General features: G+C 60.4%; 9 protein-coding genes across 9 annotated transcripts; 4 read left to right on the top strand and 5 right to left on the bottom strand.

The window, feature by feature from the left end:
- Positions 1 to 28: 28 nt before the first annotated feature.
- Positions 29 to 3,594, bottom strand: BO70DRAFT_430120 (putative DNA damage repair protein Mus42; the record flags this gene model as incomplete). The annotated part of the gene is made up of 4 exons (XM_025548127.1): positions 29 to 467; positions 544 to 2,869; positions 2,920 to 3,465; positions 3,540 to 3,594. The coding sequence occupies 4 exons, from the start codon at positions 3,592 to 3,594 to the stop codon at positions 29 to 31; spliced, it is 3,366 nt and encodes a 1,121-aa protein (XP_025398132.1).
- A 303-nt stretch (positions 3,595 to 3,897) lies between these two features.
- Positions 3,898 to 9,122, top strand: BO70DRAFT_338607 (kinase-like protein; the record flags this gene model as incomplete). The annotated part of the gene is made up of 9 exons (XM_025541212.1): positions 3,898 to 4,162; positions 4,219 to 4,650; positions 4,700 to 5,363; positions 5,421 to 5,602; positions 5,719 to 5,783; positions 6,301 to 6,410; positions 6,486 to 8,248; positions 8,299 to 8,361; positions 8,412 to 9,122. The coding sequence occupies exons 1-9, from the start codon at positions 4,073 to 4,075 to the stop codon at positions 9,120 to 9,122; spliced, it is 4,080 nt and encodes a 1,359-aa protein (XP_025398131.1). The 5' UTR covers positions 3,898 to 4,072.
- A 348-nt stretch (positions 9,123 to 9,470) lies between these two features.
- On the bottom strand, positions 9,471 to 10,340 carry BO70DRAFT_59298 (uncharacterized protein). The gene has a single exon (XM_025548568.1). The coding sequence runs from the start codon at positions 10,142 to 10,144 to the stop codon at positions 9,635 to 9,637; it is 510 nt and encodes a 169-aa protein (XP_025398130.1). The 5' UTR covers positions 10,145 to 10,340; the 3' UTR covers positions 9,471 to 9,634.
- BO70DRAFT_363088 (DUF3591 domain-containing protein) lies at positions 9,880 to 13,262 on the bottom strand. Its single transcript, XM_025543480.1, has 4 exons — positions 11,237 to 13,262; positions 11,131 to 11,187; positions 10,884 to 11,072; positions 9,880 to 10,324 (listed from the first exon to the last, which is right to left on the bottom strand). Exons 1-4 carry the CDS (start codon positions 13,201 to 13,203, stop codon positions 10,237 to 10,239), a joined length of 2,301 nt encoding a protein of 766 aa, XP_025398129.1. The 5' UTR covers positions 13,204 to 13,262; the 3' UTR covers positions 9,880 to 10,236.
- Positions 13,263 to 14,766: 1,504 nt separating this feature from the next.
- BO70DRAFT_338603 (RNA methyltransferase) lies at positions 14,767 to 15,766 on the bottom strand (the record flags this gene model as incomplete). Its single annotated transcript, XM_025541211.1, has 4 exons — positions 14,767 to 15,133; positions 15,188 to 15,480; positions 15,531 to 15,629; positions 15,681 to 15,766. 4 exons carry the CDS (start codon positions 15,764 to 15,766, stop codon positions 14,889 to 14,891), a joined length of 723 nt encoding a protein of 240 aa, XP_025398128.1. The 3' UTR covers positions 14,767 to 14,888.
- A 170-nt stretch (positions 15,767 to 15,936) lies between these two features.
- Positions 15,937 to 17,490, top strand: BO70DRAFT_338598 (putative Golgi reassembly stacking protein). Its single transcript, XM_025541210.1, has 3 exons — positions 15,937 to 16,180; positions 16,237 to 16,320; positions 16,384 to 17,490. The coding sequence occupies exons 1-3, from the start codon at positions 16,007 to 16,009 to the stop codon at positions 17,125 to 17,127; spliced, it is 1,002 nt and encodes a 333-aa protein (XP_025398127.1). The 5' UTR covers positions 15,937 to 16,006; the 3' UTR covers positions 17,128 to 17,490.
- Positions 17,491 to 17,527: 37 nt separating this feature from the next.
- Positions 17,528 to 19,801, top strand: BO70DRAFT_388039 (cytochrome P450; the record flags this gene model as incomplete). Its single annotated transcript, XM_025545950.1, has 7 exons — positions 17,528 to 17,875; positions 17,958 to 18,210; positions 18,252 to 18,798; positions 18,832 to 18,989; positions 19,050 to 19,109; positions 19,274 to 19,615; positions 19,700 to 19,801. The coding sequence occupies exons 1-7, from the start codon at positions 17,547 to 17,549 to the stop codon at positions 19,799 to 19,801; spliced, it is 1,791 nt and encodes a 596-aa protein (XP_025398126.1). The 5' UTR covers positions 17,528 to 17,546.
- A 1,324-nt stretch (positions 19,802 to 21,125) lies between these two features.
- On the bottom strand, positions 21,126 to 22,355 carry BO70DRAFT_363086 (MICOS complex subunit MIC26/MIC27). Its single transcript, XM_025543479.1, has 3 exons — positions 22,303 to 22,355; positions 22,094 to 22,240; positions 21,126 to 21,998 (listed from the first exon to the last, which is right to left on the bottom strand). Exons 1-3 carry the CDS (start codon positions 22,327 to 22,329, stop codon positions 21,513 to 21,515), a joined length of 660 nt encoding a protein of 219 aa, XP_025398125.1. The 5' UTR covers positions 22,330 to 22,355; the 3' UTR covers positions 21,126 to 21,512.
- A 184-nt stretch (positions 22,356 to 22,539) lies between these two features.
- Positions 22,540 to 25,059, top strand: BO70DRAFT_338592 (mitochondrial intermediate peptidase; the record flags this gene model as incomplete). The annotated part of the gene is made up of 1 exon (XM_025541209.1): positions 22,540 to 25,059. The coding sequence occupies exon 1, from the start codon at positions 22,666 to 22,668 to the stop codon at positions 25,057 to 25,059; it is 2,394 nt and encodes a 797-aa protein (XP_025398124.1). The 5' UTR covers positions 22,540 to 22,665.
- Positions 25,060 to 25,726: the final 667 nt, after the last annotated feature.

Here is a 25,726-nt window from a genome sequence, read left to right as displayed (position 1 = left end):
TCCTCAACCCTCAGACACCACCGATGCCCTAAACATCATCAATCTCCCCCAACCCCCTCTCCTGCAGTCCCTCATCAACACTCTCCCTCAACATCCTCACTGTACCCCCCCACGACATCCCGAGCCCCTCACCGATCTTCCCGCTCGGATCCGGCGTCTTAAAGGCATCCCCATCTCCACCCCCATCCTGATCCTCAACCAACCACCTCACCCACCCCACCACCGAAACCGCCTTGTCGATATCGCGCTCGTCCACAACCACCCGTCTCAGATACCTAGCCAGAGCAACCACGTCTTCATGCAGAGGTCCCTCATCGCGGAACTCGGCGTGCCAGGAGCCGACGGCCTCGCGGAGGTCAGGCAGTGAGGTGAGCTTTTGGGAGGTGAAGCTGGGGCGGGGCGGGAGGGGGGCAAGGGGGAGGGTTCGTTCTTGGCGTTCTGGGGGAGGGATGGCGGATTGGGGCGGGCTGTGGTGGTTGTGCTGGCAGGGCGGGATCTTCGTTGTCGTTGCTGCTGCTGCTGCTGCTGTTGTTCTGAGAGGACTTCCCGGCGGATGTCCTCTGGGAGGGCGGCGAGGAAGTCCTCTGAGATTTGGGGGGGTTGATCTTGGTTTTGGGGCTGGGGTCGCGGATGGGGGAGCGCCGGGATGGGAGGCGGTCGGTTGTGCTGCTGGATGTAGGTCGGGGGAAGACGAAGCGGGCTTGGGTGAGGGCGGGGTTTCCCACCGATTTGGTGCTGGGGCGGCCGCGGCGTTTCTTGGGGGGACTGGTGGGTTTGCGCATCATGAGGGAGCCGGAGCCGGAGCCGGAGGAGGATGGACGTGTAGGGGCGAGGGCGGGAGATAGGGCTGGACCAGGGCTGGCGGATTGGCGGGTGTAGTAGCCCAGCACCTCGGCACGCACGTCCTCTGGCAGCGCCGCGAGAGTGTCGGGGTCGAGCTGGGACTGGGGAGGGAGTTCGGCGCTGACAGATGGTCGGGCGCGAGCGGGCGGACATGGCGACACGGAGCGAGACTCGCGGCGGGCTTTCCCTTGGGATATCAGTCGCGAGCGGATATCCGTCGGGAGCTCGGCAACCACCCTGGGGTCTGTCTGCGACGGCATGATGAATTGGGTTCCTGACAGGTTTAACGGCTTGTGGTCGCTGTCGCGGAACGAAGGGACCGGCCGGATCGAGGGTGTCTCTCCCTTGCGAGGACTGTCCAGGTCGTCGGGATCTTTCTGCTCGATGCTTTTGCGCACAGGGGACGCCTTGAAGTTCAGCTGGCGCTGGCTGCTCGGAGACCCTGACTTGAGGTGCTCGAGTTTGGTCATTTGCACGCCCAGCCCCCGCAAATCCCCCGGGGAAACCCCCAGGCTTCGTAGCATCGATACGGCCTCCTTTCCGAGAATCTCGGGGGCATCTGTGGCCACCCCGAGGACGACGCTCTTGTTGAAGACGTCGCATTTCCCGTGTCCCAGGTGCTTGACCGGCTCCAATGGGGCGTCTGCAGACCGTCTCATGACCTTGAGGGTCAGTTGCTTTCCCTTGACCAGATTCTCGACCAGTCGGCGGTGCAGTTCCTGACACAACGACCGCACAAAGTCGTCCGCTTGGGTCTGATCCACAAAGCGGATGCCCCAGTTGACCTCGGCCGATACGGACTTTCGGAGGACTTCATTACCCACTTCGGTGCGATCAATGCCCCGAGCGTACTCCCAGATCTTGACGCCGGTCTTGGGACCCAGGCTCGCGGCAAGCCGATCGCGAGGAAGTTCCCAAGCATCTTTGACGAGCGTCACGCCCAGCTGTTCCAGTTTCGTCCCTAAGCTATACCCCACCCCTGGGAGATCCCGGACGGTAAGATTTCCGATGAACTCCAGGACGGCGTCTGGTTTCAGCTGGAACTGGCCTGCAGGCTTTGCTTTCCGTAGCGCTACCTTTGCCAGTAGGATATTACCCCCGATTCCCACAGAGACCGCGCAACCCGAAGCCTTCTTGACCGTTTCCCGCAGGCTTTCGCCAATCTCATCGGCCTTGGCCTGTTCCCGGTACACCGACCCTTCCGATATGCCCCGGCCGTCCGAGCCACCCGCCTCGAGACATTGCATGGTGATGTCCACCAGCGCTTCGTCGATGCTGACACTCTGGACCATGCCATCCACGGCCAGGATGGCACTGTAGAACTTGCGGCTGGCGTCCTCGTAGGCGGGGAAGTCGTACGGCACGACGTTCAGGTCGGGACAGGCTTGCAGCGCACCCTTCATCCACATGCCGTTTTTGACGCCATGTGCGCGCGCCTCGTAGTTGCAGCTGGCAATCTCGGAGCCCGACCCCGTGCCGTGTGCCACGGCGACGGGTTTGCCCTGCAGTTCGGGGCGCTTCAGGGTCGACACGGCCGCGAAGAAGCAATCGAAGTCGACGTGCATGATGTACCTCCGGGCACCTGCAACCGGCCTTCTGCGCTTGAGCTGGGTGTGCAGCTTCTCCTTGGCCGCGGACTGCAGCTGGGCTTTTAGATCGGCCTTCCACGTGGAGAGGTGGTGTAAGCGAGACTCGCTGTAGAATTGCTGGATGAAGTCCGGGTTGGCCGCACTGGCGGTTCGCATGCGCGGGTCTGCCAGCAGCTGGGCATTGTATTCTTCCGAAGTCATCTCCGGTTTCAATGGGGCCGATTCCCGCACCAGGGGCAGCGGTGCCGGAGCTACATCGAGTTGGGTACTCTCGGGCTCGGGTTTCAAAAAGGTTCTAGGTTCACTACGTTGCGGAGACAAGAGCTCTGGCTCTGGGGTCTGGGGCTGGGGGGACGGCTGAACCGGTCGCTGCGGTGTTTTGCTGGGCTCGTCCAGCGAGGCAAAGCTGGGAAACTCGCCATAGTCCGACTGCGTGCCTGTGGCTGGCAGTTCATCGGCGGGCTGAGGCGTCTCCAACGGTGCCAACGGGGATCGCTGCTGTTCATCCCCCTGGCCTGCAGTTGCGAGGGATACCAGCTGGCATCGGATTGTTCCCGGTAGCCGGATCGCGGCGTGTTCACCTGGCTGGCCATGCGCCCGTCGTCAAACTTCAGCACCTTCTGGCCCTGGCCCTCGTCGATGACCCGGAAGGCATCCCAGGGCAGCAGCCGACCGGCGTTGACACTCTCGACCACCCATGCCGGCTTGACGATGCGATAGCGACGGAACTCCTCCCGTTTCTTGGGGGTCAGGGCGCTGGCGATGATGTGGGTGGCTTCGGTCTTGCCACTGAGGTACTGAAGGAAGCCGCCGCCATGGGAGACGACGAGGCGATGGAGGTCCTGCAGGGAGGGCTGGGTGTAACCGTTGACGTGGGCGACGACGCCGCGGAAGATGGGCGGCCGGTCGGTGGAGGAGGAGCGGATTTCGGCATCGAGATTCTGCAGCTTGATCTTCTTGCGGCGCATGTAGTCGGTGAAGCCCCCGAAGGTGGAGGCCTCGTACTCGTCGCCGTCCTCATGGTCGAAGTGGTCTGGAGAGAGCGAGTGAGCAAGCAAAGCGGTCAGCGGAGAGCTCGTGGATGATGTCAGTCGCGGCTCCACTCACGGGCTTGGATGCGCTTGCGCACGGCGCTGGAGTTCTCGTTCAGCAGAGACCCCATGCTGGTGGGAGTAGAGCATGATGCGGGGGGAAATGAGCGAGTCAGCCGGGTTCAGAGACAGGCGAGGAGGAGGATGATGATGATGGTCAAGACGAAGACGAAGGAAGACAGAGAAACTCGCCGCAAACACCAAAAGGCGGAGGAAGGCACCGCGGCACGTGATGCGGAAGGCACCACGGCGGTGGGCAGCGGCAGATCCACCGGGTGCAGCATGGTGATTGGCTGGCAGCTGCGGCGGCTCGTAAGAAAAAAAAAATGGTTGCCATCGGTTGCCATCGCCATCTTCTCCATCCCCGGCAGCTTCTGAACTTTTCCCTCTTCCTCCGTCCTCACCTTCTCCTTCCCACCTCTTCTCTCTCCCTCTCCCTCCCCCTCCTCCCCTCCCCCTTTCACTTCCCTTCCCTTTTTTCTCTGCGCATCAGGTAGACGACTTCTCCTTCGTTCCTCTCGTCTCCCTTCTATCTTTTTCTCCCTCAACATGTCTGCCGTTCTCCCCGTTGCCGTCTACGCCCTCCGGGTGCCCGCCGGTGGTGCCCTCATCCCCGCCGTCCCCGAGGCCTCTGCCATGGTCAGTATCCCTCGCTTCAGCTCCTGCCTGTCCGCAATCGCTAATCTGGACCCTAGTTCCGCATCAGCATGGCCGCCATTGACCCCGATGAGGCCCCCGAGTACGAGGACGGCTACGACTCCAACAAGCGCCCCCGCGCCACCCTGAAGCTCGTGCGCGCCCCCGAGGGCCTCGACCTCGACGACGAGGATGATGAGGACTGGGAGGACGACGACGAGGAGGACTCCGACGACGAGGAGGTCAACGGTGGCCCCAGCGACAAGGAGAAGGCCCGCAAGCTGGCCGCCGCTCGCAAGCTGGCCGACGCCATGGACGAGGACGACGAGGACGACGAGGATGAGGATGATGACAGTGACTTCGACCTGAAGGCCGCCATCTCCAAGCTCATCAAGGGCAAGGGCCCCGCCACCGACGACGACTCCGATGCCGACTCCGACGAGGGCCTCGAGCTCGAAGAGACCGTCATCTGCTCCCTGGACCCCGAGAAGGTACGCACGAGTGCCCGGCCCGTCGTGAATTCCCGCTAACTGTGCGCAGAACTGCCAGCAGACCCTCGACATCACTGTCAGCGAGGGAGAGCGCGTCTTCTTCAAGGTTACTGGTACCCACACCATCTTCCTGACCGGTAACTACGTCATGCCCCTCGACGAGCCCCGCGACGACGACTCCGAGGATGAGGATGACGAGGACTACGACCTCCCCCCCGGTGTCGACGAGCTGGACCTGGACGAGCTCATGGGTGAGGACGACGAGAGTGACGACCTGGACGACCTGGAAGACCCCCGCATCACCGAGGTCGAGAGCGAGGACGAGGCCCCCAAGCTGGTCGAGCCCAAGGGCAAGAACAAGCGCGCCGCCGAGGCCGAGAAGGCCGCCGCCGAGCCCGCCCTCAGCAAGAAGCAGCAGAAGAAGCTGAAGAAGAACAACGGCGAGGCCGCCGCCGTCGAGGAGAAGAAGGACGCCAAGGAGGGCAAGGAGGCCAAGGAGGCCAAGAAGGTTCAGTTCGCCAAGAACCTCGAGCAGGGCCCGACCCCTTCGGCTCCCAAGACTGCCGAGAAGACCACCGGCACCCTGGGTGTCAAGGAGGTCAAGGGCGTCAAGCTCGACGACAAGAAGCTCGGCCAGGGTGTAGCTTGCAAGGCCGGCAACACCGTCGCCATGCGCTACATCGGCAAGCTGGAGGACGGCAAGGTGTTTGACTGTAAGTGTCCCGGGGGTGGTTGTTGCTCTTGAGGAACGGTGGCTAATCCGTGCACAGCCAACAAGAAGGGCAAGCCCTTCACCTTCAAGCTCGGCAAGGGCGAGGTCATCAAGGGCTGGGACATCGGTGTGGCCGGCATGGCCGTGGGCGGCGAGCGCCGCATCAGCATCCCCCCCCACCTCGCGTACGGCAAGCGTGCCCTGCCCGGCATCCCCGGCAACTCCAAGCTGATCTTCGACGTCAAGCTGCTGGAGATCAAATAGATGTTTTCTCGTTTCTGTTCCACCGGTGTTAAAGGGGTTTCCAAATCTGACATGAGTCCTGTGATATCCGACTTGTTTTTTCGCTTGCACAGCCGTCGATGCATCTGGCAGGGATGAGGATATCGCACGCGATGCAAGCATCTTTGTCTAATGAAAAGTGGCTTTGGTTGGAGTTGATGTTTCTTTCCCTGTGTAGTCGTAGTATCCAGTCGACATTGGCATCCCCATCGGTATCGTCGTACCTTCCCCAGGCCCCAATGTGTCTCGTCTCAGTCGTACCTGCCTGGTCTCTGCCCTGCCCTGCCCTGCCCTATGCACTCCCCGTCCCATCCCCATCCCTCAAACATCCAACACCACGGCACTGGTGTTTCGCAGTCCCACCACTACTTTATCTGCATGCATGTGCATTACATTCTCTCATCCATAGTCCATCCCATCCCATCTCTCGTTGCAGCAGCAATAACAACAACAACAACAATACCCATTTCCCCAACGCAACGTACCCAGTTCACACCGTACAACACGAGGTGAACCATAACCACCACCATGGTCTCCCAACCCACCGACCTGCCCCCGTCCCCGTCTCCAGAAGACAGGATCTCCCTGCCCCGGTCCCGGTCCGCTAGCAACCCGGACATATCGGATGATGTTGAAGGGGATGTCCACCACAACAGCTATAACTACAAGAGCAGTCGGATCCGCGAACGGATTCGGCAGCGTAGTTCGCGGATTCTATCGTTATTGGGGTTGAGGGGGGCGGGAGGTGAGAGTTTTGCTGCTTATAGTGGGAATGGTTGGGATAGGCTGACGGATATAGCTTCGGCTTCAGCTTCAGCTTCAGCTACAGCCACAGCTTCAGCCAGCAGAACAGTCACGCCGCGAGAGCACGACGGCCCACCCGCCAGCGACAGCTCGTTCCATTCCTTTCCGGCGGAGAATCGAGTCCCATCTGGCAGCACAGCCATCGAGTCAGAGATTGCCCCCCACCAGGAGAGCAATCCCGCCCAACTGTCTGCGCCATGTCCGGAACCAGATATCCGCAAGTCAGACCTGCACAGCAAACTGGCTGCCGGGATGAAACGCAGCCAGTCGACGCCGGCAGCGCTCACGAACATCGTGTCCACGAAGCTGTCGACCACGTTTGGGAGCCCGACGGTCATCCGGCGGTCACATCTGAGAGCGGCGCCGAATATCCAGACGGTGCAGTTCCAGTCGCTCGCGCAGGGGCTGAACAAGGAGGGCGACAATACGAATGACAGTGAGGATCCGGAGACGTCGCCGGATAGTGGCTCGCCGGTGAGTACGCGGTCGACGCCGCCCACCTCGGAGGATCCGTCGAGTTGCTCGAAGCAGATCAACAGCCCGTTGGGACGGGATAGGGCTGGGGGCAAGTCGCTGGTGTCGAAGGGGTGGGGGTCGTCGTCGTCGTCGTCGTCGGCTGCCACGCCCTCGGTGGTGACGGTGGAGGCGACGACGAATGCCAAGGTGTTCTTTGAGACGTATTTCAATGCCGTCTTCTGCGGGGGAGATGCTCGATCGCAGCGACGGCAGGAGCTGGAGCAGTACCTCTATGGGCTGCCTCTCAGCCCGGAGGAGAGGGCGCGCATCTGGGACAACTGGGTCACGCAGGAGCGGCACTATCTGCGGCAGTGCCGGGTGCTGAAGAGCCGGTCGCACAGTGAGCGGCACGAGGAGACGGTGTCGCTGGCGGGGTTTGAGGTGCTGAAGGTGCTGGGGCGAGGCAGCTTCGGGGTGGTGCGTCTGGTGAAGGAGAAGCGCGGGGATGAAGCGATTCAGGGCTTTCAGGGCTTTCAGGGCTCGGATGACAAGCTGTCGCGCTGGAAGAACGAGGCCACGCACGTCCGCTCCCACGCCCTGGAATCGCTCTGGGCCAAGGGCACGCGGCGGCGCATGATGACGGGCGTCAAGAAGGACGTGTTTGCCATGAAGGTGATCCGCAAGTCGGCCATGATCCGCAACAGCCAGGAGGGCCATCTCAGGGCCGAGCGAGACTTCCTGGTGGCCTCGGCCAAGTCGCGCTGGGTCGTGCCTCTGATCGCCAGCTTCCAGGACTGCAACCACCTGTATCTGATCATGGACTACATGGTCGGCGGCGACTTCCTGGGCCTGCTGATGCGCCGCAACATCCTGCCCGAGAATGTGGCGCGCTGGTACGTGGCCGAGATGATTCTGTGCGTCGAGGAGGCCCATCGCCTGAGCTGGATCCATCGCGACGTCAAGCCCGACAACTTCCTCATCTCGGCCTCGGGCCATCTCAAGATCTCCGACTTTGGCCTGGCCTTTGACGGCCACTGGGCCCACGACCAGGTCTACTACAATGACCACCGCTACTCCTTGCTCAGACGCCTGGGCATCCACGTCGAGGGTGACGCCCTCGACCGCAACGAGGCCAACCCCCCCGCCGGCGACCAGGAGGCTGCCCAGGGCTTCACCTGGACGCCCCCGGCCGTCGGGCTGCTGGGATGGCGAGATCGCACGCAGAAACGGCGGCTGGCGGGCAGTGTCGTCGGCACCAACCAGTACATGGCCCCCGAGGTCATTCGTGGCGAGTTGTATGATGGGCGATGCGACTGGTGGAGTGTGGGCATCATCCTCTACGAGGTAGGCCCTCCCCCGTTGTTGCGCAGAGTGGGTAGGGCTAACCGGTCAAGTGCCTCTATGGCTTCACGCCCTTTGCCTCGGAGGATCGGCAGAAGACGAAGCTGAAGATCCACGTAGGCTCTCGGTCCCGGCGTCAGAGAAGCAAGCAGCTGACCAGCTTTAGCATCACATTCGCACCCTCTACTTCCCCACCCACCGGCCGACTGACAAGCTCGTCTCCGCCGAGGCCGTCGACCTGATCAACCACCTGCTGCAGGAGAAGGAGCAGCGGCTGTGCTCGAGCAAGTACCGCGTGAACGACTCGGTCAACTGCCGCCTGGCCTCCAAGCATCTCTTCTACAGCATCGACCCGCGCAGCCGGAACTACCGCGGCTTCTACGTCTATCCCAACGATGCCACCGACATCAAGAACCACCCCTTCTTCCGCCCCATCGACTGGGACGAGATCCACCAGGCCATGCCCCCCTTCATCCCCAAGGTCAAGGGCTGGGAGGACACCCGCTACTTCGACGACGCCGGCTACGAGCACGAGCACGAGGACGTCACCGCGCCCTCGGACGGCGACCACCCCGAGGACGACAGCGCGGAGCCTGCGGAGCCTGCCCCTGCGCAGGACCAGGGCGAGCCGCCCCAGTACGACGACATCGTCAGCCAGCCCCCGCCCAAGAACCGCCGTCGCGGCAAGGACAAGAAGCGGCCCCGGGATAAGCTGCTGCGGGACCGGAAGGTGCGCAAGACCGTCCTCGAGATGCGCAAGAGGGGGGCGTTCTTGGGGTACACGTACCGTCGCCCCCAGGCTGTGGCGATGGCTCTGGCGCCGGATCGGGGGAGGGCTGTCTTGCCGCGCGGGCATCTGTCGGATCTGTATGGATGATGAATGTATTCTTGGGATCATGTGGTGACATGGCTATCGTTATGTATTCTTGGCATATTCTTATGGGAGAGAGACTATTATCTCGACCGTTCCATTCTCACCCACTCATCTCCAGTCATTCTGTATGGATTCATTACTACTCCTCCTGCTTGTCTTGTTCATGGTTCATGAGACATTACCATTAATTACCATTCCCATTCCCATTCCCATTCCCATTCCACAATCAATACATGTATCATTGTGATGCTGTTGCTGTTGCTGTTGCTGTTGCTGTCTGTCTGTCTTGGATTATCCGTCCGACCGTCCGACCATCCATCCATCACATAAACATCATGAAAGAAGAGTAGAAGAGTAGTAGTAGAAGAAGTAGACCCAGAACAGGAACCGGAACAGGAACAACACGTTGAGAAGTAGACTAGAATAGAGTAGACATCCATCTGCAATCCTGCCATTCTGCAATTTCGGGTTCATAGCGATAATGGGTCAACCAACATAAACCGGGTGGTGGGGTATCACGTGGAGTCAGGGAAGTAGTGGTTGGAGCGGTGGTAGACGTTAGGGGTGAGGAGTAGGGGTAGGAGTGGTGGGTAGATAGGTAGATAGAAGTAGATATGACGGTTGAGGGTGGGGTGGTGGAGTGGTGGTAGGTAGAGGGGGGGTAGGGGTAGGGAGGTAGGGAGGTATGGAGGTAGGTGGGAGTAAGTGGTAAGTAAGGAGTAAGTAGTCAGTAATAGTAGTACGTAGGAAGAGTTAGGATGGAAGAGAGAGAGAGAGAGAGAGAGAGAGAGAGAGAGAGAGAGAGAGAGAGAGAGAGACCTGGACGGAGGGGTCGATATCGATGCAGGTGTGTGTTTTGTTGAGGACGGCGGACATGGATGATGGGATGGACACGGCGATAAAGACGACGTCGATAGAAAATAGACGGTGGAACGGAGGAAGGACGGGGGAGGAGGATTCGGTTCGTCTCGTATAGGAAAAGGTCTTCGTCGTTCGACCATCCATCCATCGTTCATCCATCCCATCCGGTCCGTCGATAAAATCCGATCATCTTTTCAAAGCCTTCTGATTCTTAAAATCAACATCAACATGATGAAGATGAGAATGATGATCAAGATCAAATAGCCGGCGGCGCGCCCATCGCAAACGCAGAATCGCTAACACGGTCTTCGGGTTTCATGGTTCCGTTGAGGAGGGGACAGAGTCTGTTTTTTTTTTTTTGGCAAGGTATTAGCATGTTGGTTTCCTTTCTTTGTGGGTGTGTTTGTGTTTGGGTCCGATGGTTATGGTTCAAGGGGGTGGGTGGTGGGGTCCAGCAGTATGGGACTGCGGCTTTCCATGGGGAGATAGGCAGGCAGATATGCTTATTTCTGCGCCTTGGTTTTGGACTTTGACTTCTTTTTCTTTGGCTGCGGCTGCGGCTGCGACTGCGGGGCAGGGTCTTGGGGAGGAATCACAGTGTCCTGGGGGGTTTCTGTATCGGGGGTCTCTACAACAGGGGCTTCCGTGTCAGGAGCCACATCCTGGGACACACCCTGGACACCCTCAGAAGTCCCCGTCGCAGCCGTCGCAGCCGTAGCATCCGTAGCAGCTGCAGCCATGGGAGCGGGGGCAGTAGCAGCCGCAGTAGCAAGAACAGGGGCAGGGGCAGGGGTAGCAGCAGCAGCAGTAGCAAAAGCAGGGGCAGCAGCAAAAAACGAAGGATTAAAATCCGCCGGATCGGAAGGGAATCCACTGGCGGCCCAGGAACTGTAGTAAACGCACTTTTTGTTTGTCTTGATATGCCCGACCTGGCCGCAGTTGGCGCACTTGCGCTGGGTGCCGGCGGACTTGCCGGTGGAGGGGCCTTCGGCGGGCGAGTCGCCGGCGGAGGTGCGCGTGGCGCCCTTCTGCTTCTCGCGGGCGAAGCGGCGCTCTTTGTTGCGGTTGAGACGGCTGAGTTCGGCTTCGAGGCTGGCGGTTGGCTGTGGTTAGGATGGTGAGAGCGATTGCATGGGAGGGAAGGACGTACAGTTTCTTGTTGCGCGCGTCGATTTCCTTGTCGCCGGTGGGTTGGAGGGAGTCGAGCCTGGACTGTTAGTTGGTCTGTAAAACGAACGGGAGGGGGCAGGGCGTACTTCGTGGTGAGTGCCTCCACACGATGACGGTGCTGCATGTAGTGTCGGATGACGCGCGGGTCCCACACCATCGACTCCTTCTGGTAGAGCTGGCCCTTCTCGTCGCGATGCGTCCGCCAGATGCGCAGCACCTTGCCGCGCTGGTCGGGCATGCTCATCTTGCTGAACTGGCTGGTCGTCTCGTCGTCGCGGCGCCCCGGGGCCGGCGTGGGCGCTTCGGACCGCGGCGTCGGCTTGCCGAACTCCATCTCCTCCTCGCGGTCGATGTCGCTCTCTTCGTCCGAGTGCTCGACCGTGGACGACAGACTGGCCTTTTGGGAGTCCCAGATGCGTCGGATGGACGTCTCGTACGACCGCTGCTGTCGGGCCACGTTGTAGCTGTGACCGCCGAGCTCCTTGAGCCGCTGGGCATCGAGTTTGTCTTCCACACTCTCGCCAACCGCCTTGAAGCCGCCCTTCATGGAGGTCTTGATGAAGTTGAAGCCTTCGCCACGTCCCGTCGGGTCGCCCTCGCCGTGCAGCTTGAGCATGGCTTTGCCCTGCGAGGCCAGGAGGAAATTGCGCGTCGCCTTCCACGGGGCCATCTGCTGCTCGAAACTCTCGCTTTCTTCGTCGACGTCCTCGTCGCCTCCGGTCTCCGCGTCGTTGCCGAACCCCGTGTCGTGCAGGTGCTGCTGTCCGACTTGCATGGACTCTAAAAGACACACGTCCTCGGGTTGGACCCAAGCGCGGATGACATCCTGCTCGGGGACAGGCTCCATCGGCACCCAGTACTTGGAGTCCTTATCGTGCTGGAGAAAGTCCTTGACCTTCTGCCGATTCTGCATGTCGCTGGTGCCGGGGATGTGCGCGGTGACGTCGCTGATTGAGAGTCGCAGGTCCGGGCTCTTCTTCAACAGGCGGTACACGAGCATCTTCATGCGGTTCTTGGCCACGGTCGTGACCTTGCGGGAGTGGGGGCCCGGGACGTCCACCGAGGGGAACTGCTGTCCGGCAACGAACAGATTCTCGATGGTCCGGAGGTAGTAGTCGCTGCCGCCGGAGCCCGTGCTGCTGCGCACTATCAAGAAGTCGGTCTGCTTGGCTTCGTGCTGGAACAATGGAGCGCGGTACATCGAGTTGGAAATAGCCGGCGTCACCTCCCCGGGGTCCACATGGCCGAAGATCGAGAAGGGACTCTTGTCCTGGGGGAGCAAGACAGCAGTTTCGCCAATCTCCGCCTTGGGGCGCGTGGGATCCTCCATGCTTTTTCTCCGGTAGTAGTTGATGATCCGATTGGACATTCCAAAGTTGGAAAGCATGAGGGGAACCTCCTCCGAGTACTCGACCAGCAGGACGTGGGAGTTATCGGCCAAGGATAGCGACTTGGTGGAATCGTAGAGCGCCTTGACGTCTTTTCCTCGCTGGTGCTTGCGCTTCAGGTGCGCCGGGTTCTTGAACCAACACGTCTGGCCGGGTCGGAAAGACAGCGAGGGACGATGGAACGAACGCGCCTCGGCCTTGGCCAGCTCTGTGCGGTAGTAAGGCCACTGCAGACGCAGCGCCGGCATACTGTGCTCGAGCGTGACGTTGCCCAGGGTGCTTCGGACCTTGTTCTGGTGGTTCTGCTTGAGCATGTCGTACGCCTGGTCGTTGGAAATGTTGTAGCGCGACGTGAGACGTTTCGTGACGCTGGCATCCATGTCCTCCCGCTTGAGAGCCCCCAGTGCCTTGGGCTTCTGGACGGCCGATTCCGGCCCGCGCTCGTCCAGCAGGATATGCGGGTCGTTCATGTCGATCGTGACCTTCTGGGCGATGCGCGTGGTGGCTTGTTGCGGGTCGTCAATCACAGGCACGTCGATATGCGACAGAGCAACGACCTCCATCGGATCCCGTCCGATCTTGCGTTTCTTTGCGGGACGGGTCTCCGTCAGCCAGTCGTCATCCATGGAGTCGTTGTCCTGGGGCTCCGGCTCGTCCACCTCCATCTCGGAGAAGTCACTCTTCACGTCCCAGTCCGCACAGACGATGCGGAGGTCAGTATGGGTGATGCCCCCGGGCAGGACGTCATCGGTGTCGGTATCGTGGTCGAATTCCTCCTTGATCTCCTCCCCTTCTTCCTGGGAAGGCTCCAAGACCACGACAACGCCCGAATGCTCCGACTCCAGTGAGCGCTTCAAGGCCTGGCCGCCGGACTTGAAGGCGCGCTCCTGGTCGTGGGCGAGTTCGATGTTGACCTTGTTCGGGATGACCGGTTTCGGGGGCTTGAGCGGCTGCTTGCCCAGGAAGAAGGCCTTCTTGTGCGGGATCAGCTCGAGGAAGCGCGGGAGGGCGTTCTTGTCGAACATGGGGAACAGCGAATGCAGCAGCTCCTCGACGTTCTCGGGCGGCGCGGGCAGGTTCTCGTGGCCGTAGGACGACATGGCGAACAGCGCCTGCTGCAGCTTCCACGCGCGGAGGGAGGCGGGGTCCATGTCCTCCGCCGTCGGGCTCATGGGCTCCTCATCCTCCTCCTCCTCCTCCTCCTCCTGCTCCTCCTGCGGCGGCTCCGGCACATCTTCGTCCATCGGTACGGGCTCGGGCTGGGGGGCGGGGGCTTCGACGGGCTCGGGCACCTCGGGCGGCTTCTCGTCCTCCTCGTCGAAGAAGAGATCTCGTGTCGGGTCGGCGTGGTCGGGGCCTGGCGACGAGGGGCCATCGCCGAACAGGTCGTCGAGATCATCGCGCGGCGGCTCCTGGGTGTCCTCGTCGGGACCGCCGAAGAGACCCTCCTCCTCTGCTTCGAACAGGCCCTTGTCTTCATCCTCCGGCGCGTCTAGTCCGTTCTGTGGCGGGAGGCCGGTGCGCTCCTCCTCCTCGGGCAGCTCGTCGTCGTCGAAATCTTCGTAGTCGACGGCGTCGTCGGCCTTCTCGCCGGGGTCGAGGTCGCGGGAGAGGAAGTCGAAGTCAATGCCGCCCTGGCCGATGGGGCCGTTCATCTGGCGCATGACATCCTCGAAGGCGGCATCATCGACGTCGGGGGCGGGGGGTCGGTCGCGTGAGGCATTTTGGGGATCGGGGAGCGTGTTGTGGTGTGTCGATGTCAGTTGGGGATGATTGGAAGGTGATGGGAGGGTGGAGTTGAGTTTGGGGGGGGTTGGGGGGGGGGGGGGAGTGAGGGAAGTGAACGTAAGAGAGAGAATCAGGAGGGAGAACACATGGAGGCCGGCTGTCTGCCAGAGACTTTCACAGCCAGGCCTGAATGTGAAGGTCGGAAGAAGAAGACAAATGATCTCATTGCGGTGGTGCCAAAGAGAAGTCCGCCGCTCTCCTCTACGGTGGGCGGGACCGGCCAGACACGCAGTCCCGGTCACGGCCTTTCCTATTATGCCTGCTATTGTGCCTGCTATTGTCACTGCTATTGTCGCAGTTGGCTGTTACTTGCTGTTCACAGGCAGTGACTCTGGACTCTGTAGCCTGGCGGATGATCTTCTCGTGCAGATACATACTGCCCCATCTCCACTGACACCTACATATACCACCCTAGTACTCAATCCACAGCACATCAACTCAGTGAATCCATGGGTATTTGGTTAATACAAAATAAAACTGTGGTATTGTACATGAAAAGCAAACCCCATCCATCAACCTCACTCCAGTGAAACCCGAAACAAGCAATCCGAGAAAGAGCAAATCATTCCACATTCCATGCGCCATAATAGATACACAACGCCTTGCTGGCCCCCTCCATGCAATAATGCTGCACTGTCGCCTTCTGCCCATCCTTCACCACCTTGGCCAGCTGCTTCACATCCGAGGTGCGGGGGAGGTAGAGGGCGATGTACTCCGTGAAGAGGGCGTATTCATTGTACAGCTTGGCCAGCGAGTACGGCTCCATGGTGCGGAGATTGAAGACCTTGTCGGAGCGATACCCGGGACCTAGGATCGTCAGCTGTGTGTCGAACGAGATGAGGGAAGAAGAGTGATGCGTACCGCCCCAGGGGGGACTGGCAAACAGCACGCTGTACGGGGCCAGGTCCATGAGGTGGGTCTGGATGATCTCGAAGCAGTCGCCCTGGAACCAGGTGATCTTGTCGGCGACGCCGTAGATCTCGGCGTTGTGTTTGGCGCACTGCAGCACCGCCGGGTTCTTCTCGATGGCGTAGACGCGCTTCCACTTGCCGGACAGGGCGAAGGCGATGGAGTTCCCGCCCGCGCCGGCGAAGGCGTCGACCAGGACGCTGCGGCCGGGGGGTGCGGCGGCGGCGAGGTGGTCGGCTATCTTGCTGCGAGGGGGTTAGCAGAGCATGAGCGCAAGCGAGGACAGACAACGTACTTGGCCACCGGCTCAGGTGTGACTCCGAACCAGGCATCGTCGGTCAGCCAGACGCCCTCGTCGTACTTGGAGAAGATCTTGTAGCGTTGTGCCCAGTAGCTGCGCCGTCAGGGGGGGGTAGCCACGGGAACAGGACACGAACAGACATACTTCTGGATATCCCAGGGCACCTCGGAGATGTCCTCGTAGTGATGGACCTCCTCGGGAGGGAGATCGAGGGTGGGATGTCGAGCCATGGCGGGGAGGGGAGAGGGGAGAGGGGAGAGGGGAGAGGTCAATGTTCCATAATTTGGAGAAGATGCGATCATCCTCGGCGATAAGCCTGTTTGCCGTGTTTGCAAGGCCACCCACCCACTCTCCACGTTGCCTTGCGGCCTTCTTCCTTCTTCCTCCGCGATCCCCGCTGCCCAATTCAACTGTCTGTCCTCCAACTCCCTTCTCCCCGTCAAGATCCCCCTTCCGTCTCCCTCCCCGCCATGTTCGGCGCTTTCAATCGCCTCATCGGCCTGGACGCTGAGCCCGTCCAGCAGCCCCGCGCCCAGAGCACCGCCGACAGCTCGTTCGGCTTCCAGGTCCTCCGCAACAAGGACCCCGAGCTGCCCCTGGAGCCGTGGTTCGACTTCATCGTCGGCATCAACGGGCGGTTAATAGTGCGACTCTCCTCGCCGTTCTGTTCACGATGCGCAACTGACAGAATATTCTGCAGGAGGACCCCGACCCGAACCTCTTTGCGACCGAAGTGCGCAACTGCGCGGGCGCCAGCGTGACCTTTGAGATCTGGAGTGCCAAGGTGCGCATCCTACCATCCAACCACCGAACAAGACGAGACAAGACATACTCACGCACCGCACAGGGCCAAAAGACACACACCGTCTCCATCCCCATCCCCGCATCCAACCCGACCCTGGGCCTGGCGCTCCAACTGGCCCCCCTGTCCTCCACCCAACACATCTGGCACGTCCTGTCCATCCCCTCGCCGCTCAGCCCGGCCTACCGCGCCGGCCTGCTCCCCCACTCCGACTACATCATCGGCACGCCCAGCGGGACGTTACGCGGGGAGTCCGCTCTGGGCGAGCTGGTCGAGGACCACCTGAACCGCACGCTCGTTCTGTGGGTGTACAACAGCGAGTTCGACGTGGTGCGCGAGGTCGAGCTGGTGCCCACGCGCGGCTGGGGCGGGGAGGGGGCATTAGGTGCGGAGCTGGGGTACGGCGCGCTGCACCGGCTGCCCGTGGGGCTGGGCGAGGAGGTCGAGGGCCCGGGCGAGGTGGTGTTTGAGACGCGCGAGGACGGCACATCCACGCCCGTGCTGGAACCAGGCCCGGCGCCGCCGTCGGGGCACTTCCTTGTGCCGGCCAACATGGCCTCGCCGCCGCCGCTGGCCGGGCCGCCCCGGAACACGGCGTCGCCGGCGAGCCACTCCGGGCGCCGACATAAGACGCGGCATGCGGGGACGTCGTCGTCGCTGGCGGCGTTTGACGAGTACTTCGCGGAGGGCGAGCAGAAGAGCAAAGACCAGGACTATGCGCCGTCACGACGGGGGACGCCGCTGGCGCCGCCGCCCAAGGCCGGGGTGTCGCCGAGTGGTGCGGAATAGGCGTAGTCAGTGCAGAAGCCTTGAGCGGTTGTACAGTATCAGTATCATGAGTCCCGGCGTTACGATGCGATCGATTTCAATACATTTACATTCGTGCCAATGCCATTATAGCCATGGCCTCGACTCAGCCGGCCCATGACGGGCAGACAAGGCTGAATACACCGTCTAGCTAGCTCGACTCGGTAGTCTTACGAGTCACGACAACGAAATCAGATTATATTAATTAGGACGGTGATTGGGCGGATCAGCACTAACGACACCAGGATGCAATCCGACCCACGGGAAGCTGTCATAGCCACAATGACAATGCTACACCATCATACCAGATACTCCCTCCGGATCTAGATATAAGTATGAACCCTTATCCCCCATTCCATTCCATCTCACCCCCAACCCTCCCCTCTCATCCCATCCCCACCATGACCCTCCCCCTCCCCACCCTCATAACCACCCTCACCACCCTAACAACAATCTACACCCTCTACAAACTCCTCGCCCTAACCCAGAACTACTTCATCGCTCGACGCACGCGCCTCCCGATCTTCATCTCGCCCATCCCCTCCACCAGCATCCTCTGGCAGATCCTGGGCCCGACCTTCCAGCGCCAACTGCAGCAGTGCCTACCGGAATGGATCTACGTGCGGCTGGACGTGCTCATGCACGGGTGGGAGTTCCGCCAACGGGCGAAATTGCATCATAGGCTGGGGAAGGTGTTTGTGGTTGTGACGATGGATGAGTGTTCGCTCTGGTGAGTGACCGACCCATCCATATATATGTATATATATATATATATATATATATATATATTAATATGCAAAATGAATCAATAGCGTCGCCGACCCCGCAGTCAGCACCTCTATTCTGGCTCGCCGCAAAGACTTCGTGCAGCCGCCCGTGGTGGCCAGATTCCTGGGCTTCTTTGGGCCGAACGTGCTGCAGTCGAACGGGGAGGATTGGCAGCGGCAGCGGCGGATCATCGCACCGAATCTGAATGAGAACATCATGCGCACGGTGTGGGGGGAGAGTGTGAGGCAGGCTGGGGAGATGGGTGATTTCTTGACACGGGGTTCGGGGGGCATATCAGTGGAAAGATGAACATGGATGCCGATTCGACTCCTAACAAGGATGATGATGAGAAGAAGGAGAAGAAGAAGAAGAATGAGGGTAGCAACGATACATTAACTGGCCTCCGCACCCTCGCCATCAACGTCCTGGGCCAGGCGGGTTACGGCCAAAACGCGCCGTGGACGCCGGATTTCGATTTCAGCGATACAGGGACAAGCTCAAACTCGACCTCAGACCAGACCAGTGGCCGAGTATCCTACTTCAAAACCATCGCCATGGTGACAGACCGATTCATCGAGGCGGCGCTGATTCCTGGCTGGATCAAGCAGCTGCCGTTCATGCCCGCCTACCTGCAGAGACTGGGACGGGAGATGGAGCGGGTGCCGGGGTATATTCGGGGGATTTTGGATGAGGAAAGGAATTCTTCTTCTTCTTCCGCTTCCTCTTCTGATTTCAGTGCTACTGCCACTGCTACTGCTACTGCCAGTGGGGGTAAGAGTGGGGGTGAGAGTGAGGATAGGAAGACAAGAGGAGGCAACTTGCTTGATTTGTTGGTGAAGTTCTCGGATACGAATACCAACATCAACGCCAATATTGATAAGGATGGTGTGGATGGGAATGAGAATAGCGCCGAGCGAGGCCTATACCTAACCGAGTCCGAAATCAGCGGCAACCTCTGGGTCTTCACAGCCGCGGGCTTCGACACGACAGCCACCACGATGGGATACGCGGTGATGCTACTGGCCGCGTATCCGGAGTGGCAGGAGTGGGTGCGCGAGGAACTACACTCCCTATCAGTGGAACTGGGTCTGGGTTTGGATCAAGGGTCGGGGTCGGGGTCGGGGTCGGGGTCTGAGGTGGAGAAATGGCGCTACGAGGATGTTTTTACCAGATGTACGCGATTGTTGGCTGTTATGGTATGATTTCCCTTTCCCACTCCCCCCCTCGTCCCTTCTATAGGAGTTATCTGCGACTGTCATGTTCCGGATATACCAACCTCCCTCCCCTCCCCTCCCCTCTCCTGGATCAGATACGATCGAATAGGATAATAAACTACCTCCCCAACTAACAAAGACAAAAGTACGAAACCCTCCGCCTCTACACCCCCGTCCTACACATCACGCGGTCGATCTCCACGCCGCAACAACTCCATTCCACCCTGGGAACGCACAACCTGACCCCCCCCATGAACGTGTACGTCTCGTCGCAGTGCATCCACCGCGACGCCGATATCTGGGGCGAAGATGTGGATGAGTTCCGGCCGGGGAGGTGGATCGATCCTTCGTCGGGGGGGTTGGTCGTGCCCGAGAAAGGCACGTTCGTGCCCTGGTCTGGAGGACCGAGGGTTTGTCCCGGGATGAAGATGTCGCAGGTGGAGTTTGTGGGGACGATGGCGGTGTTGTTTTGCGGGAGGAGGTGTGAGGTTGTTCCTGCTTCTGTGCCCGTTGGTATACCTATTCGGAACGGGAATAATGGGAAGGGTGGGGATGAGGATGGGATGGAGGAGGCGAGGAGGAGATTGACGGCGCTGATGGAGGATTCGGTGCCGAAGTTGACTTTGCAGGTGAGGAGGCCGGAGGAGGTGGTGTTAAGGTGGGTTGAGCTTTGATGTCTACTAGAGAGTTGGGGTTGTGTTTTTTTTTGGGGGGGGGGGGGGGGGGATGTAAATACTTAATGGCGGTTGTAGGGTAGGGTAGGATAGGATAGAAAGGAGAGTTAAAGGTATAGTGGTTGTTTATACTAGATACTTACTTAACTAGCATCGATGAGTAAAGTAACAAGGATCCGTCAAATGTACCTCAGTTGTTCGAATAGAACATCGCATCAACTGCGCAAGACTGACAGGACACCAGGATGACTGTTATTCCACCACTTCAACAACCACAGAACCCCCCCATCTGTGTCCATTCCCGTGGTCGTGCCTTCGCAGCCGGACTGGCGGGTTGGACGTATGGATTGACATCCGGGGAGGGAGAAGGTGTACGGACTTTTTGTCCGAATGACGGCCTGGGATTGTGGAGTAGAGGGCATCTGCGGGTACTATTGGACCTGATTGGAAGACTCTTGGTTACGGTCACATTCATCACTTTAATTCTAAACGACACTGTGATTTGAGTCCTGGTTGTGCAAAGGTTTAATTAAGGGATAGTAGGGATAAGAGCTCAAGCTTTAATATCATAAAGTATAACTATTTCTTACATAACCAATGGTAATCAAGCTCAGGGTCTTAACAGTGCCGGATCTCAGCGTTCTTGAAATTCGAATCCTGTTGCAGACCCATTGATTGAGTAATGAATAAGGTTAGGGTTATGGATAGATCGATCACTTACAGCCTTCTCCGTAGTATCAAGAGCATGACTGACAGCGCCTTGCCACTCCGCACGAAGATCACTCCATTTATTCGATAAAGAAGAAAGACGACGTGATGTTGCTTGGAATATTACAATCATTTCAGATCAATAATAAAGTGTCTTGGATGATCAAGGGCAGGAAGGACGGGTGCTTCGCAGATTGGCGATTTATTAGTCCATCATAGCGCCTAAACTGAAAGACTCCAACGTGCCCCAAGACGCGAAAGAAGTCGGGTTCGGATTTCGCCCGTTCTAAATCAAGATTCACGCGAAAGAGTGGTTTCATGTCTGCTCTGGAAACCACTACCTCACCAACAATCCCACCTGATCACCCTGGTCCCCAAAGCGCTCATTCACAATCACATCTTCACAACGGTTCTTACCGCCGCCGTCTTATTGATAGTACTTGGCTTGGGATCTTTACATCCTCTCACCACCACCAGAGGGTTTAAGGGTGAGGAGGTTGAGGAGAAGAGTGAAGAGTGAAGAGTGAAGAGTGTAGGAAGTATAGGGAGTAGTGATGGGTTCTGGGTCGTGGGTGGAGAAGGAGGCGTAGGGTGTGTCTGCGCTATTGCCTATGGACTAGAGAGGTGTGGTGGTGTATCTGAGTTGGGACTATGCAGGGAGTAAGGATCTTGATGGGAGGTGGTTCGCTATGATACTGACGACTAGCTTCTGGGTTCGAATATGACAATAAGAACGGTCGAAGGAGACATCAGACGCACCGACGCTAATAATATCAACTTGACGAGACACATAGACCATACCACCGAAGCCCATGTAGAAGGCATATCTGCCGGTTACCATAAATCAAAAACACACCTTTACCAGACACTGCACACTCAAACTCACAACACAACTCGGAGCATGCTAAATCACTCTAATCCTCTTAAAGTACACAGATGCAAGCGCGGCCCATCCAAACAGAAATCTTACCGCTAGGAACGCACGCAGCAGCAGCCGCCACGGCTAATGGCCCTTGCTGACCACCTCCTCCAGCTTCTTCCGCACATCCCCGATCTTTTCCTCCATCCGACTCCGGGCCATGCCGCTGTGCGCCAGACCCGTGTACCAGATGTGCTCGGCGCGCTCGCGCACGGCCAGATGCGAGTCCGCCACGGCGGGCACCTTCTTCTCGTACTCCCAGACCAGGTCGGACACGTTGCGCATGGTCACGGGCAGCAGGGTCCAGGCGGCGATAGTGCCGAACGCCAGCGGCGAGGCGGTGCGCAGGAAAATGCCCCGGTTGCGGGACACAATGGAACCCGCCATGGCGGCCACGACGGCGTACACACCACCGGGGAGCAGGCGCTCGCCGGACTCCGGGGAGGGGGCCAGCGAGGCGACGGTGTTGGTGAAGGCGTTCTCGACGTGCAGGGCGCGGGAGAGGAAGTTGTTGAAGCAGGTCTCGACGGCCAGCGAGTTCTCGTACAGGAACAGGCGGGCCAGGCGGACCTGGGCCGTCAGGATGTCGGTGGGAGTGGGCGACGACGGGGCGGAGGGGGTGGGCAGGATCGAGAGGGCGGGGGAGGGAGCAGCCGGGGGGCGACGGGCTTGGAGATGGGAGTGGCAGGGGCGACAGGCTCCTCGGGGAAGTCTTCGTAGATGGACTTGCGCGGCGGTGCCTCTGCAAAGGCGTTCCGGGGGTAGAGAGCGACACCACCGGCCAGCACCGAGGCGGCGAGGGGGACAGCCCGCTGGGGGGGGGTTAGCCGAGATTAAAGTGAGTGGAGCAGAAGAACAAGACTGTGAGACTTACCGAGTGGAACATTGGGCGGAAAGACATGATGGGGGATGGGGAGGAGGGGGGGGAGGGAGAGGGAGAGGTAGAGAGAGAGAGAGAGAGAGAGAGAGAGAGAGAGTGGAAGTCGAGAATGACGCCGGGGAAGGTGGTCGGCGCCAAGCCTTTTTTTTCGGGTGGGCGAAAGGCGGCTCCGTCATTCTCCGTCCAACTCCATCTTCTTTCTCTCTCTCTTCATCCCACTTCCTCTCCTGACCCCTTCTTGCTCCCTTTCTCCCCTTCTCCCCTCTACACCCTCTACACCCTCTCAACTATCATCTCCCTCCAGCAATGATCAACATCTCACCTGACTCTCTCACCTGAACACTCCCCCCCCAAATCATGGGACTCCGACTCACCCCCATCCTCCGGCCTCGGCCATGGACCTGCCGAACATGCCTGCTGCAGGCCCGTCGCTCCCTCGAAACCGCCGCCTCCGCCCAGCGCATCGCTGCTGAATACCTTCCCCACTCCTCCTCCTCCTCCTCCAAGAAATCCGACGACGAGACCCTCCGCCGCGTCTTCGACTCGCAGCCCTTCTGGCGCGAGTTCTCCCACCGCAGCGCCGCCCAGCTCAAGCCCACCGGCCTCGTCCAGAACCAATACCTCACCAGCCCCGATGGCTTCCGCGTCTTCGCCACCACCACCCTGCAGCGCTGCCAGGCCATCGTCGCCAAGGTGCTGGCCGCCTCCAGCCTCGACGACTACCGCTCCATGGCCCGCGACCTCGACCGGCTCAGCGACCTCCTCTGCCGCGTCATCGACCTGTCCGACTTCATTCGCGTCATCCACCCCGACCCCCGCGTCCAGGACGCCGCCACCCAGGCCTACGCCCTCATGTTCGAGTACATGAACGTCCTCAACACCACCACCGGCCTCAATGACCAGCTCAAGAAGGCCGCCGCCAACCCGGAGGTCACCACGCACTGGTCTGACGAGGAGAAGATCGTCGCCAAGATCCTCATCAAGGACTTCTCCAACTCCGCCATCCACATGCCCCCCCTCGACCGCCAGCGCTTCGTCAACCTGTCCAACGACATCAGCCAGCTGGGCTCCAACTTCGTCAACGGCGCCGAGCCCGCCAAGTCGCACGTCTCCGTCAGCGCCAACAGCCTGCGCGGGCTGGACCCCATGCTGGTGCAACAGATCAAGCGCTGGAACCGCACCGCCGCCGTTCCCACCGCCGGCCTCATCCCCCGCCTGGCCCTGCGCTCCGTCCACGACGAGTCGGCGCGCCGCCAGGTCTACCTCGCCACGCGCACCGCCCACCCGCGCCAGATCACCCGCCTGGAGGAGCTGCTGGCCAAGCGCGCCGAGCTCGCTCAGCTCTCGGGCCACGCCAGCTTCGCGCACATGACGCTGAGCGACAAGATGGCCAAGAGCCCCGAGGCGGTGGGCAACTTCCTGGCCTCGCTGGCCGGCAGCAACCGCACATTCGTGCAGGAGGAGCTGGCGCAGCTGCAGCCGCTCAAGGGCGCGGCCGGCCGCCTGCAGCCGTGGGACCACGCCTACTACACGCACCAGCGGGTGATGCAGCACGCGCAGGCGCGGCGGTCGCGCGAGCTGAGCGCGGTGCCCGAGTTCTTCTCGCTGGGCACGGTGATGCAGGGGCTGTCGCGGCTGTTCGACCGGCTGTTCGGCGTGCGGCTGGTGCCGCAGGAGACGGCGGCGGGCGAGACGTGGAACGCAGACGTGCGGCGGTTGGACGTGGTGGACGAGGCGGACCGGCACATTGCCGTCATCTACTGCGACCTGTTCTCGCGCCCCAACAAGCACCCCAACCCGGCGCACTTCACGCTGCGGTGCGCGCGCGAGATCTCGGCCGAGGAGGTGGCCGAGTGCGCCAGCACGCTGGATGCGTCGGCGCACCCCAACGACGGCATGGCCACGGCGGTCGACCGCGCGGCGCAGACCCTGCGCCAGCTGCCGACCATCGCGCTGGTGTGCGACTTCCCGGAGCCACCGGCGACGGGCTCCGGCCGCCCCTCCCTCCTCAGCGAACATAGCGTACGCACGCTCTTCCACGAGATGGGCCACGCGGTGCACTCGATCCTCGGACAGACGCGGCTGCAGTCGATCTCGGGGACGCGGTGCGCGACGGACTTCGCGGAGCTGCCGTCGGTCCTGATGGAGCGGTTCGCGACGGCGCCGGAGGTGCTGGCGCTGTACGCGCGGCACTGGCAGACGGACGCGCCGCTGTCGGAGAGCATGATGCGCGGGATGGAGCAGGACCGCACGGCGCACGGGTCGATCTACGGGGCGATGGAGAACGAGTCGCAGATCCTGATGGCGCTGGTCGACCAGGCGTACCACACGCTGCCGGCGCACGCGGCGGCGGTCGACAGCACGGCGCTGTACCATCAGGTGGCGTCGACGCACGCCACGCTGCCGGACCCGGCCGACAGCAACCCGCGCACGTCGTGGCAGGGGTTCTTCGGGCACCTGTACGGCTACGGGGCGACGTACTACAGCTACATCTTCGACCGGGCGATCGCGAACAAGCTGTGGGAGGACGTGTTCGCCAACGGGCAGGCGGCGGTGGACCGGCGGGCGGGCGAGCGGTACAAGAACGAGGTGCTGCGCTGGGGCGGCGGGCGCAACGGCTGGCTGTGCGTGGCGGGCGTGCTGGGCAGTGGGAATGCGGCCAACGCGGACGGGCGGCTGGTGGAGGGGGGGGATGAGGCGATGAGGGAGGTGGGACGCTGGGGATTGGGGCGGGATGGTGTGTCGGGATGAGGATGCGTATACTCGAAGTGAAACTCGAGGTGCGTGTCCATGCCGGATGTCAGATGGAAGATGGCAGATGAAATGGAACCCCTGTATACTACTGCCTGTCTGCCTACTACTGCAACTGTATCCTATCCTATCCTATCCTATCCTATCCCATTACCTCCCCACAAACCCTAATCCCGCCAAGCAGCCACACACACGCAATCAAATCAAATCAACCCGAGACAAACCACCCGCACGCAACGGTACCACAGCCGATGCAGCCACGAGCCCTGTTTGTCGTCGTCGGACCGATTAGCCTTCTGTGCGACGGCCGGCGTTGGCGCCGGCTGCATGTGAGCGTGAGCGGCTGCATTCATTAGCTGGGCTGGAGAGCAGAAGTCGCAGCAGCAGCAGCAGCAGCAGGTAACTATTCGGAGGAAGGGAAATGAGAGTGCATGCATGCACACTGCATGATACAACGGGGACTGACTGCCCCATTGGTAATACATGGTTGATTGATGGTGCAAGGTGAGTGGTGAGTAAACGATCCGATCTATATTTAAAGCCCCAATCCCATCCCTGTCTTTCCTGTTCGAGGGTCGGTCAGTAGACACCAACCACTGCAACCAGTCAGTCACTCCACAGGTTGCGGAGCAGAGCAGAGCACAACACTACCCAACATTATCCGTGC

Source organism: Aspergillus heteromorphus (genome assembly GCF_003184545.1).
Source record: "Aspergillus heteromorphus CBS 117.55 chromosome Unknown BO70scaffold_17, whole genome shotgun sequence".
NCBI lineage: Eukaryota > Fungi > Ascomycota > Eurotiomycetes > Eurotiales > Aspergillaceae > Aspergillus > Aspergillus heteromorphus.
This window is presented reverse-complemented; position numbering and strand designations above follow the sequence as displayed.